The sequence below is a fragment of the Anguilla rostrata genome, chromosome 8 (assembly GCF_018555375.3).
Source record: "Anguilla rostrata isolate EN2019 chromosome 8, ASM1855537v3, whole genome shotgun sequence".
Taxonomy (NCBI): Eukaryota; Metazoa; Chordata; class Actinopteri; order Anguilliformes; family Anguillidae; genus Anguilla; species Anguilla rostrata.
The window spans coordinates 5,634,394-5,645,338 of record NC_057940.1 but is presented as its reverse complement, the minus strand read 5'-3'; the positions used below and the strand labels follow the sequence as shown (position 1 = coordinate 5,645,338).

General features: G+C 51.2%; 1 protein-coding gene across 1 annotated transcript in view; it reads right to left on the bottom strand.

Annotated features, from left to right (window-relative positions):
• Nucleotides 1-7,986, bottom strand: part of LOC135260302 (collagen alpha-1(XV) chain-like) — a 51,487-nt gene extending 43,501 nt beyond the window's left edge. The window contains exons 1-2 of the mRNA XM_064345545.1: nt 7,633-7,986; nt 315-897 (exon numbers count right to left, since the gene is read on the bottom strand). Coding sequence (XP_064201615.1) covers nt 315-897; nt 7,633-7,951 — 902 coding nt within the window. The 5' untranslated portion in view covers nt 7,952-7,986. The remainder of the gene's footprint in view (nt 1-314; nt 898-7,632) is intronic.
• Nucleotides 7,987-10,945: the final 2,959 nt, after the last annotated feature.

The following is a 10,945-nucleotide window of genomic DNA, read 5'->3' as shown; positions in this document are numbered from 1 at the left end:
CATCCAGAGCGACCCACACAGCTTTTAGCATGTTTACTGTTACCAGCATCGACACAGCTGTGCTGGATATAAGCCCCCTGCTCAAGGGTGCAACGGCAGTGACTTACCTGGGAATCGAACCTGCAAACCTTGCAGTTATAAGACCCGCTAGTTCATTAACCGTCACACCACACCGTCACCCCAAAAAAAGAGCTCACCTCAAACTTCAGCAGGGAGCCGCCCCAAAAAAACAGCTCACCTCAAACTTCAGCAGGGAGCACCGTAGAGCCCTGCTACACCACACCGCCACCCCCCCCAAAAAAAAAGAGCTCACCTCAAACTTGCGCAGGCCGGTGGCGCCGGCGTTGCCCACGAAGATGCCGGAGCCGGGCTCGAAGCGGAGGCGGCGGGCGCTGCGGCGCACGGGCACGCTGTGGTACTCCTCGCAGTCCATGTAGAGGCGCGCCTCGCCGTCCTGCACCGCCAGCGTGAAGCGGCTCCAGCGGTCCGCCAGGCTGGCCACCTTGAAGGACGCCGCCGCCGCCCCCCCCGCGGCGGCCCCCCCCTCCCCCTCCCCCTCCCCGCCCCCCTCCCCCTCGGGCTCGGCGTACAGCAGCGAGATCTTCTGCGTCCCGTCCTCCACGGGGGACAGCGCCAGGCCCAGGTACACCGCCCGCTGGAAGGCGTCGGTCACGGCGAACAGCACGCCGCCGCGGGCCGTGGGCCGCGCCGTGACGATGATGGCGAAGTCGCGGAAGAAGGGGTCCGGCGCGAAGGTCTTGGTCAGCCGCCCGATGTTGGCGTCCGGCCCGAAGCTGTAGGCGGGGAAGCCCTCGTAGCCCGTGACGAAGGAGACGGACGGAGGGAGGGGCACGCCGATCAGCTCCGTCAGGTCCAGGTGGCCTTTGGATCCCCGCTCTGGAAAAAAAAACAGATAAATAAATATCATATCAGCAGGATAACAGCAGACAGTGCTGCAGCGCCACAGGTTATTAATTTAAAAAAGACATAAGAAAACAGACCTTTCAGCTCATCTAGGATGGCCATTTAAATAAGAATCCAGCACTGTGTCAAACCTGGGACTTGAACACGCTGAAGATCTCTACTTCTGCTACGTGATCTGGCAGGCTGGACCACGCATTTGTGTAAAAAATATGTCCTGATTTAAGTGATAAATTTACCTTTCACCTCCCCAATGCACAGCTAATCTCCCCAGCAGATAATGCTTACCTTCCTCCCAACATCTCACAACATCTTCTCTCACAAACTCATCTCATCTCCTTCACACACAACTCCCCACCCTCACAAGCACAGCTTATATCACTCTGTCATAACAAATTTCCCACAGAAGAGGACAATCTCTCTGACCAACAGCTCATTGCTCAACTCCCATAAAATCACAAGTCAGCTCCCTCACAATCCATTTATTTCCTTCACTCAAAACTCATCTCATCACATACAACTCACCTCAGGGCAAAAAACTCATCTCCATCACACACAACTCATCTCATCACATACAACTCAACTCAGCACAAAAAACTAATCTCCATCACATACAACTCACTCCATCACATACTGTACAACTCACTCCATCACATACAACTAACTAATCTCCCTCACACTCCACCCATCTCCCCCACATACAACTCATCTCCCTCACAGCTAATCTCCCTACAGTCCATTTCCCCTGAGCTCATCCTCCTCAGGATTATCTCCCTCAAATACAGCTCATCACCATAACACACACACACAGCTGATCTCCCTCATGAAGTGATAATCCCCCCTCCCACACACTCACGTATATGACTTATCTCCCCCATAAACAGGTGATTCCCCTCACACACACATATATAACTTATCTCCCCCATAAACAGGCCATTCCCCTCACACACTCAGTACACAGCTCCCCTCCTCCACACAGTTAAACCTCTCTACCGCCCTAACTTTCCGCCCCTGCGTTTCCCCCTCTGTAACCCCCCCCCCCCCCGCACCGCTGCTTACGCCCGTCCGCTCCAGCGAGCTTCTGCTCCAGACCGAGTCCGATACGGCCTGTAATTCATCAAACTGGCCAAGTGGAAGAATGTAATTATTGAGTGGCACTGGCCGGCTCTTTGAACCGGAGAGACACCCTGCCCCCCCCCCCCCCCAACCCCTTCCCCTGCCCTCCTGCTCTCTCCCGGGCCAAATATTCCAACCCTCCTCCCTCCCTCCCTCCCTCCCCACCTCACACGCGTCTGCGCAGGTTGTTCATCCAACAGCGTCCCGCCTGCGGCGCGACTGTCTGTCCGTACAGCGTGACTGCAGGCGGAGACCGTAAACACCCGGACCCACCGTAACGGTCGCCGTGGAGACCGTAAACAGCCGGACCCACCGTAATGGTCGCCATGGAGACCGTAAACAGCCGGACCCACCGTAATGGTCGCCATGGAGACCGTAAACAGCCGGACCCACCGTAATGGTCGCCGTGGAGACCGTAAACAGCCGACCCACCGTAACGGTCGCCGTGGAGACCGTAAACAGCCGACCCACCGTAATGGTCGCCGTGGAGACCGTAAACAGCCGGACCCACCGTAACGGTCGCCATGGAGACAGTAAACAGCCGGACCCACCGTAATGGTCGCCATGGAGACAGTAAACAGCCGGACCCACCGTAATGATCGCCATGGAGACAGTAAACAGCCGGACCCACCGTAATGATCGCCATGGAGACCGTAAACACCCGGACCCACCGTAATGGTCGCCATGGAGACCGTAAACAGCCGGACCCACCGTAATGGTCGCCATGGAGACCGTAAACAGCCGGACCCACCGTATGATGGCGTAACGCCCGGCCACGTATGGTCGCATGGAGACCGTAACGAACTATGCCTGGACTCCACCGTAATGGTCGCTGCGGCAGGAGGCGCGAGTTTACCGGCTGTGAGTCCTCTCTCCCTCCGCTGCGATCAGCACGCGGGGAGGAGGGGCAGGGAGGAGGGGCAGGGAGGGGAGGGGAGGGGGGTGGGGCTCGTCTTCAATAAAAATCACAGCGGCTTTCGCCTTCCCACTGGCCTGTGTAAAATCACTTTGGGGTTCTTTTTTTTTCTTCTCAGGCTGGTTGTTTCCAAACAGACATTACATAACATTACATTACAGGCATTCAGCAGACCCCCTTATTCAGAGCGACTCACACAACTTTTTACTCAGCATTTACACTGCATCCAGCTGGATATATACTGAAACAATGCAGGTTAAGTACCTTGCTCAAGGGTACAACGGCAGTGCCCCCTACCCGGGAATCAAACCTGTGACCTTTAGCTTACATGACCAGCTCCTCACCCATTATACAGACACTGCCTTGAACACAGCAGGTTCATTCACTCTGGGCTACAGGGCTCAGTAACAGGGTGATCCAGCCGCTCTCCCGATTGATACAGTTCAGCTTTCAACCTGAAACACTGTGGTCTGTTTAACCCTTTAGTGTGTGTGGGCGCAAACGTGTGATGAGGATGTACTTAACCGAACATTCTAACGCTGATGTCACAATCGCTGCCGGTCATTTGAAAGCAGTGGAGTTCCAGAACACTGACAAGAAAAAAGAAAACATTCCAAAAAACCAACTCTTCAAAGGGCTCTTTAGACCAGACTGAGTAACCCTGAGTGGTCCCGTTGTAGCACAGTAGAAGGGAGAGCGATAAGTGGAGACAGGAGTTTCACACCAGCTGAACACCTGCAAAACCCCCCTGAACACCTGCGAAGCAGAACCGAACCCTGAACGCAGTGCCGGATCCGCAGGGGTCAGCGACAGGGCAAGGGTCAACGAGTGCATTCCGAAGACAACGAGGAGCCTTGATGCGCGTGAGAAGGTCCACTTACGAGAGAGCACAAATCCCAAAACAGACCCGCTTCCTGTCCTGTGTCAATGTCAAAAAAACCACAGTGCTGTGTCGGAAACGGACATAATTTCACGCACGGAGGTGTTCTCGTCCAGACACTTGGCGTGAATTACCAGACATGGCCGTCCACATCTCCAACGGACATGCCGTATAATTTCAGTGCGGTGCAGTGTCCATGAATTAATTGGGAATATCCGAGTCCAGAAATCCACAATCTCAGGCGTGGCCCCTGAGTGTGCAGAAGTTTCTGGACAAGGGGAAGCTACCACTCCTGACTGACGCACCCCAAAATGTCACTGAAATTTAAGAGGTCAGATATCTTCCAGAGACCAGTGCTTCACGATCACAAACACTCCAAAAACAAAACAATGGTCTGAATGTAATCATCATCTGTCCATTGCATAAAAAATAGCTTGCGTCCAGGCAGACATGTAGTGAATATGTAAGAAATGTGTATCTCACACGTTACTTTTATTACTTAACACTAAAGCCCGTGGCTACCTCCCCAAAACACATGTTAACCATTAGCTTTCAGTAACCATAGCATCAAAACCACAGGGCAAACCCTGGGTAAAGTGGACTTCCCCAAAATGACTACTGTTTATACATTTTTAACACTGATACCATCGAGGCCACCTGCATCGCCTTGGAGATGATATCTGGAGAGGCCTCAACCTGACAGCATACAATTTAAGGGCAGAAAGAGGTCTGGATTCGCCAGATAGACAGATAAAAAGCAGATTTTCAAAGCAGACGGCGTAGCATTGGTTTCTTTTGCATATGCGCGAGGGCTGGACTTGCTTCAAAAAGCAAACCTTGGATGTTTTAACCTGTTAAACAAAAAAAAGAACATGACAAAGTGCTGATTTCTCTAACATTTGGCTATTTACTGCTTGGATAGAGCCCTACGATTTTTGGCTGGACCGCAACAGCGGGGCCAGCCCTACAAAAGCGAATGTCTGACTGTGACTGAGTGAGTGACTGAGTGAGTGAGTGATGAAGTTAAACCATTGGTCGGGCCGAGTTATGAAGTCACACCATTGGTCGGCCGGATCACGTGCGTTAGGTCCAGCCATACATTAGGTTTTACACCTGGTCTTGTTGCCTGTTAGTTGGAGCTGGACTCTGGCTTAAGCAGGACTCTGAATGGGACACGGTCACAAAGACCGATCCTGACTGTGACCGGCGAACAGCTCAATATGGGAAAAAAAAAAAAGCTCAAAGCCGTTCCTAAAAAAATCCCCCGGGCTCTGTCCTGTCGCGGTTAATCTTTCGGGCCCCCCCCCCCCCATCCCCCGTCCATGCGGCCCCAAGTCCTGTTGGCCCCCAGTGTGTGTGCCATTGCCCTCACGTTTTGCCAGAGGTCAGTTTGCCAGTTTTCCTGCGGGTGGGGGGTGGGGGGGGGTTGGGGCAGAAACGTTCCCAGACCCCCGAGCAAATAAAGAGGGGCTGAGACAGTCCCCGGCAACAGCCCCCCCGCCCCGGCAACAACCCTGGGGGAACAAGTGGAGCCTCTCAAAAAAAAAAAAAAAGGGCCCAGATCAGCTTCCACAGGAGCCAAACAAAACAAGCGGGTCGGAGAATTAAGAAAAGGCAAGAGACGCGCCCCTGAGCAAACACGCGAAAATGTGAAAATGGACGGCCAGCGTTTCCATGACAACCCCCAGCATTTTCGGGCCATCGTTCCGAGTCGGTGTGTTTACGTTTGTGGGCCGATGTGTAGCGGCGAAATAAGAATATAATAGGGTGTATTATACTCCCGAGTTATTCATTCAACTTCACTTTGAGACGCACGACAATGCCTTCGAATCAATCGGTCTTCAAACACTGTCTGACTGAATGGTCTTTAAAAAAAAGTTTTATTGCATATGGACCGAGGTCTGAGCGAATGGTCAAAACTGCTTATTACGGTCTTACGGACTGCGAACACTGAAAATATCTCAACCGCACTTCCAAAACTGAATCTTTAGTGCTTGTGGACTGGGAGACTGAATGGTCAAAACATTACCTCCCACAGGATATGTCTTCAATTAACCTTTGTTTATATCGGTTGTCTCACTGAGATTAAAAGCCACACACTCGTTTCCATTATATACACAAATACCATATTTAAAACAACAAAGTGTCATATTACATGAGTCAAGGTACAAATAAATAGAGGGATTTAAAACAATCATACTCTTCAGCTAAAATAGGCATAAATAAACTGCATAATAGCTCTATCCTGGAAGAGTAGTCCTTGCTTTTGCATAATTATTTTTGCCAAAGCACCATCACAAATTGTGTATGAGCATATGCTGCAGTGAAAACAATTTCACTTCCAATTTCAGAAGAGAGATGATTTAAAAGATTACGCAAATACTTTTGCGTGTTTTTGAAAGACTAGAGACTCTCCCCCTGAACATCCACATTATTTTCTCCAGTTTATTGTGTGTTTGCGGCTGGCAGTATTGACGGCAAACGTAATGGATGGAAAGCTTATTTTCTTAGCGCATTCGTATTGTGACATCTTGGACAGGGCGTGATGATTGGACAGTGAATTTCTTTTTTTCTTTTTTTAGCAGTAACTACTCCGAATTGAACTTTTTTTCCCAACGACAAGGTACATTTTCCTTGTGATATTGATTCATGTAATCAATCACAGCAGGCTAATCGTTGACGGGGAAAGCTGTTGAGTTTGAGCAGGTACAGATTTACCGCGGTTACAGTGCGCATTCCAACCCTAACCCCCCTCCCGCAGAACGATCAGCCGCCCTCGCGCACAGAAAATAACCGCCGTTTGTTGTGTGGGATCGATCCTGCGCTGAAAACCGCGGGTGATTAATGACGGTGCACCTGAGAACTGCTCTCGCCTGCCCTGGTAAATTCCTCAGCTGAGACCTCGTTTGTCACAACACGCGTCCCGCTGCGCGGAGACGGCAGCCGCGCGCGCCCACGCAATTAAGCGCCGGAGCTCGAGACTCAATCAAAACCTCCCCCTCGCTCGCCCGACCCCGCTCCGACCAGCGGGGGAGTTCCCGGGACAATGTTCCCCCGAAAAAAAACGCGCCGCCCTCCCTCCCGCTAATCCTATTATTCCAATATCATGTGATGGCGGTTTTTTTCCTCGGGAGAAGACGCGGTGGAATAACGCAACATCCAGGGCTCAATTAGTCGTTTTAAACGTCAGCAGCGGCGCCGCTGGAAGCCAGAAGAGCCGCGAAGGAATTTACAACCCGGGCGCACGTCCCTCCGCACAGCGGGACACCACAGACCTCGCGCGGCTTCACCTGAGACAAGCTCCACTCAGACCACAATTTAATACTCTTTTACACTTTACACCACTCAGCCATCAAGTGAGAGAGAGAGAGAGAATATTACATTTCATATTACAGTGGGACACAAGCAAAAAAAAAAAAAAATCCAATTTCAGCACCACTTCATACACCCACTTTGACAATATATTTGTGAGTTATCAAAAAGTTCATTCAGAGACAAACTGCTTTTACAGACCCTCCATAAATTTGCCAGACAAGCACAGCTTCATACGCCTCACTTTTTTTCCAGCTATTCCACTCAAAGCTGTGAAACAGCACACGACAACACCAGCCCGCCCCACAGCGGAATCGACTCCAAACTCTAAAGTCAGCGCAGATGTCAGACTCGCCCATGAAACGGTTCCTCAGGCGAAGCACGGAGACCGCGTTAGCGCTCGCAGACGCCAGCGGCTGCTCGTCCAGCGCCGGGTCTGTCCTCCCCGTGCCGCCGCTCGCTCCCCCCCCCGGAAGGGTCAACTCACCGTTCTTCCACAGTTTGAGCGGTCTTTTCTGAACTCCGTTCCGGTCGACTATGTCCAGCGCGGGACCGGGCGTCCCGCGGGCCAGACCGGCGGCGGCGGTGGACACGTCCAGGGACCAGATCCACCCCGTCTCCTCGTCCGTCGTCGTCGCGGTCACCGTCGTCGAGGAGGTCTCCGTCGTCGGGGTCGCCGCCGTGGCGACGGGGTTCGGCGTGGGCTTGGGCCGGCCCCAGAGGGACCACCACCACTGTCCGCGCGCGGGGCCGCAGAGCAGCGACAGCGAGAGCAGCAGCAGGACGCTCGGGCGCGCGGCTCCCATCTCTGCGGTTCGCTGGCGCTATGATGAGGCGCGAGGAAGAGGAGCGGCGCTGGCTGCTCTCCCCGCTCGGAGGGCGCAGGGGAGCCCCTCACTGGCCCCCTCACCCCCCCTCACCCGCCGCCTCGCTCGCCCTGTGATTAACTGCCCCCCTTGCCCCTCGCCCCAGACCTCTTGCCCCCACGCAGAGTTTGGTATTTAACAGGCAGATGAAGTGCCGGGGGACTTCAAAAGGGGGTTCCGTCGAAATCGGTTTGTTAAGTAAATGTGCCTTTAGCATTTTACCCCCCACCCCCACCCCCCACACCCTCTTCCTCCACATCACACTACACTACAAGCCCCCCCCCCCCTTTTCTGATGGAAATTACACACACAGCTTAGGAAACAGAAGGGGATTCCATCAACGAGATCATCAAAAACTTACACACCAAACAGGCAACCTCCAGCTACAGAGACAGAACTCACACTCCGTACACTTATCTGTGATTGTGACGCTACAGCTCATGACCACTTCAGAACAGAGACATATGTCCCTGTGTAATGCATAGCACCACAACCTAAGACTACGTGCATCTTGGGTATTTCATCCATTTAACATTAGAACCAAACAGGCCATCTGGGCTACAATATCCTTCCATTTTGTTCCTGTACCACATTCATGCTACACACATACCTCCTGTATCACCTTCATATTACATGTACCTCCATCCAGCACTTATATTGCACCCATATCGTTATCTTGATGTTGTAGCTTGTTGTCATGCCTCCTAGTTTGACTGAACATTACTCTCTGACCTAGCCCATGCTAACTGTGTGAACTGGACTTAATGTGTTCATGGCCATGAATAACTTGCATAATGAGTATTGTACCTTATCGGACCTGCGTTTTGTAGTTGTTTCCAATGACCTTCGGTACGCACTTACTGTAGGTCGCTTTGGATAAAAGCATCTGCCAAATAAATGTAGTGTAATGCAATGTAATTGCAGGTTATTCTTTTCTATTTTTGGTCGCCTGGGATATGCACATCGACTGCTTCCAAGTTCCAGACCTCTCCAAAAATAGAGCAAAACAAATAGCTAAGTGCTCTTCTCTTTAAAAGTGCCATGGGCAACCTCTCAATTTGCTAAAGGTTCTGCATTTAACATCCCTGATTGAGCCTTTAAGTTACTCGGGTAAGCAGACCGACTAATCAATTTTACAGCCTGTGTAAAAAAACGATGACATGTTGTTGACGTTGACAGTGAGTAGGTACAAAGGCGTAGACAACCCCGACATCAAAACAATTTGGGGCCTTGATCGTTGACATGTAGCTGTGGTCTCGCATGATTAAACTGTGTGTGTGTGCGTGCATGTGTGTGGGTATCGCAGACATGCTAATTACACATGTGAATTACACGCGAATTACAGGCGTGTGATCACCAGCTCTGGCAGAGACCCCCGCTCTCAGACATACGCGTCGCGCGTTCGAACCCCAGCGTAGAGGACCGCCCTCGGACCGCGTGGGACACAGGAAACGGGGAGAGCCGATTGTGACATGTTGAGACAAACCCTGAGCCATTAAATTACATTACATTACCTAACCTTACTTTACATTACTTTACGTTACCTTACATTAAATTACATTACATTACATTACCTAACCTTACTTTACATTACATTACTTTACGTTACCTTAATTACATTAATTTACATGACCTTAAACCAAATTACTTCATGTTACCTTACATTACATTACTATATGTTACCTTACATTACATTACTATATGTTACCTTACATTACATTACTTTAATTACCATACATTTGTTTGGCAGACGTTTTTATCCAATGTGACATACAAATAGGTGCATGTCAAAGGTCGTTGGAGCAGCTACAGAATGCAGGTCCGATAAGGTACAATACTCATAAAGTATCAGCTATCCACCATAGTCATGAACACCAAGTCTAGTTCACATGGTAAGCATAGGCACAGAAAGTCAGTAACGTAATGGCAAGTCATAAACTAGAAGTGAGGCACAATTACAAGAGATATGATGAACAGCTGCAACCTCGAGACGAAGGTGCAGTACAAGTGCAACATGAGAGTGCTAGATGAAGGAAGAAGCCATGGAGAAGCAGGGCTTGCTGAGCCTAACTGCCTCTCCACCTTCACTGATGTGTGACGGACATCCGAAGTGCCACCTCCCCCCCCTTCCCCCGTGCAGGTGGGGGCTACGCTACTGGTGCGTGAAATGACCCCCCCCCCCCCCCTTCGGTTTAAGGGTGAAAGGTGAAGTATAAACAACGCACAGATCACTGACGAGAGCACCAAGCCTAGCAGGCCTCAGCCACGGTCAGAGGGGAGGAAGAAGACGAGGAAGAGGATGAAGATTATGATGATGAGGAAGAGGAGGAGGAAGAAGAGAAGGTGGATCTGGGGCTATCTGATGCCAGAACATGGATGGAGCCACTGCGAACAGCAACACTTCTCTTTCAGCTTCTTACAATGCACCAGATGCCTTTCCCTGATAAAAAAAATAGAAACACCTAAATTAAATCCAGATACTCTGTTTGTGCACGAGGAAATGGCTGTCACAAGGCTGATTTATGTACGCACTGTGCCTGCAACATACTGCAGGAAAACAGGGAGTGTTCATGAAATAGCTGAGGCATGTGACACACTGTACCTACAGCACATGTACAGTATGCATAACCCAAAACACACGTAGCGTAACGTGCTCTCTGAAGGGGCTTTCCTGTCATTGGGAAACGGACAAGAATTTTCACGGCGGTTCCGGCTTTGCAAAATGAACCTCTCTCAGCGCCCGTGTCCCGCGCCCCGTGTCCCGTGCACGTTCGCGGCCACGTTTTTTTTGGCGCACGAGGGGGCCGGAGCAGACGCCAGGCGTCATCAGGCATTTCCGCCAAAGATTCCAGGGCTGTCCGTTAAAATTAACTGCCCCGGCGACCTTGTGCTTCTGCCCTGACCCTGGGAGGCGGAGGGGGTCGGACCCCCGGC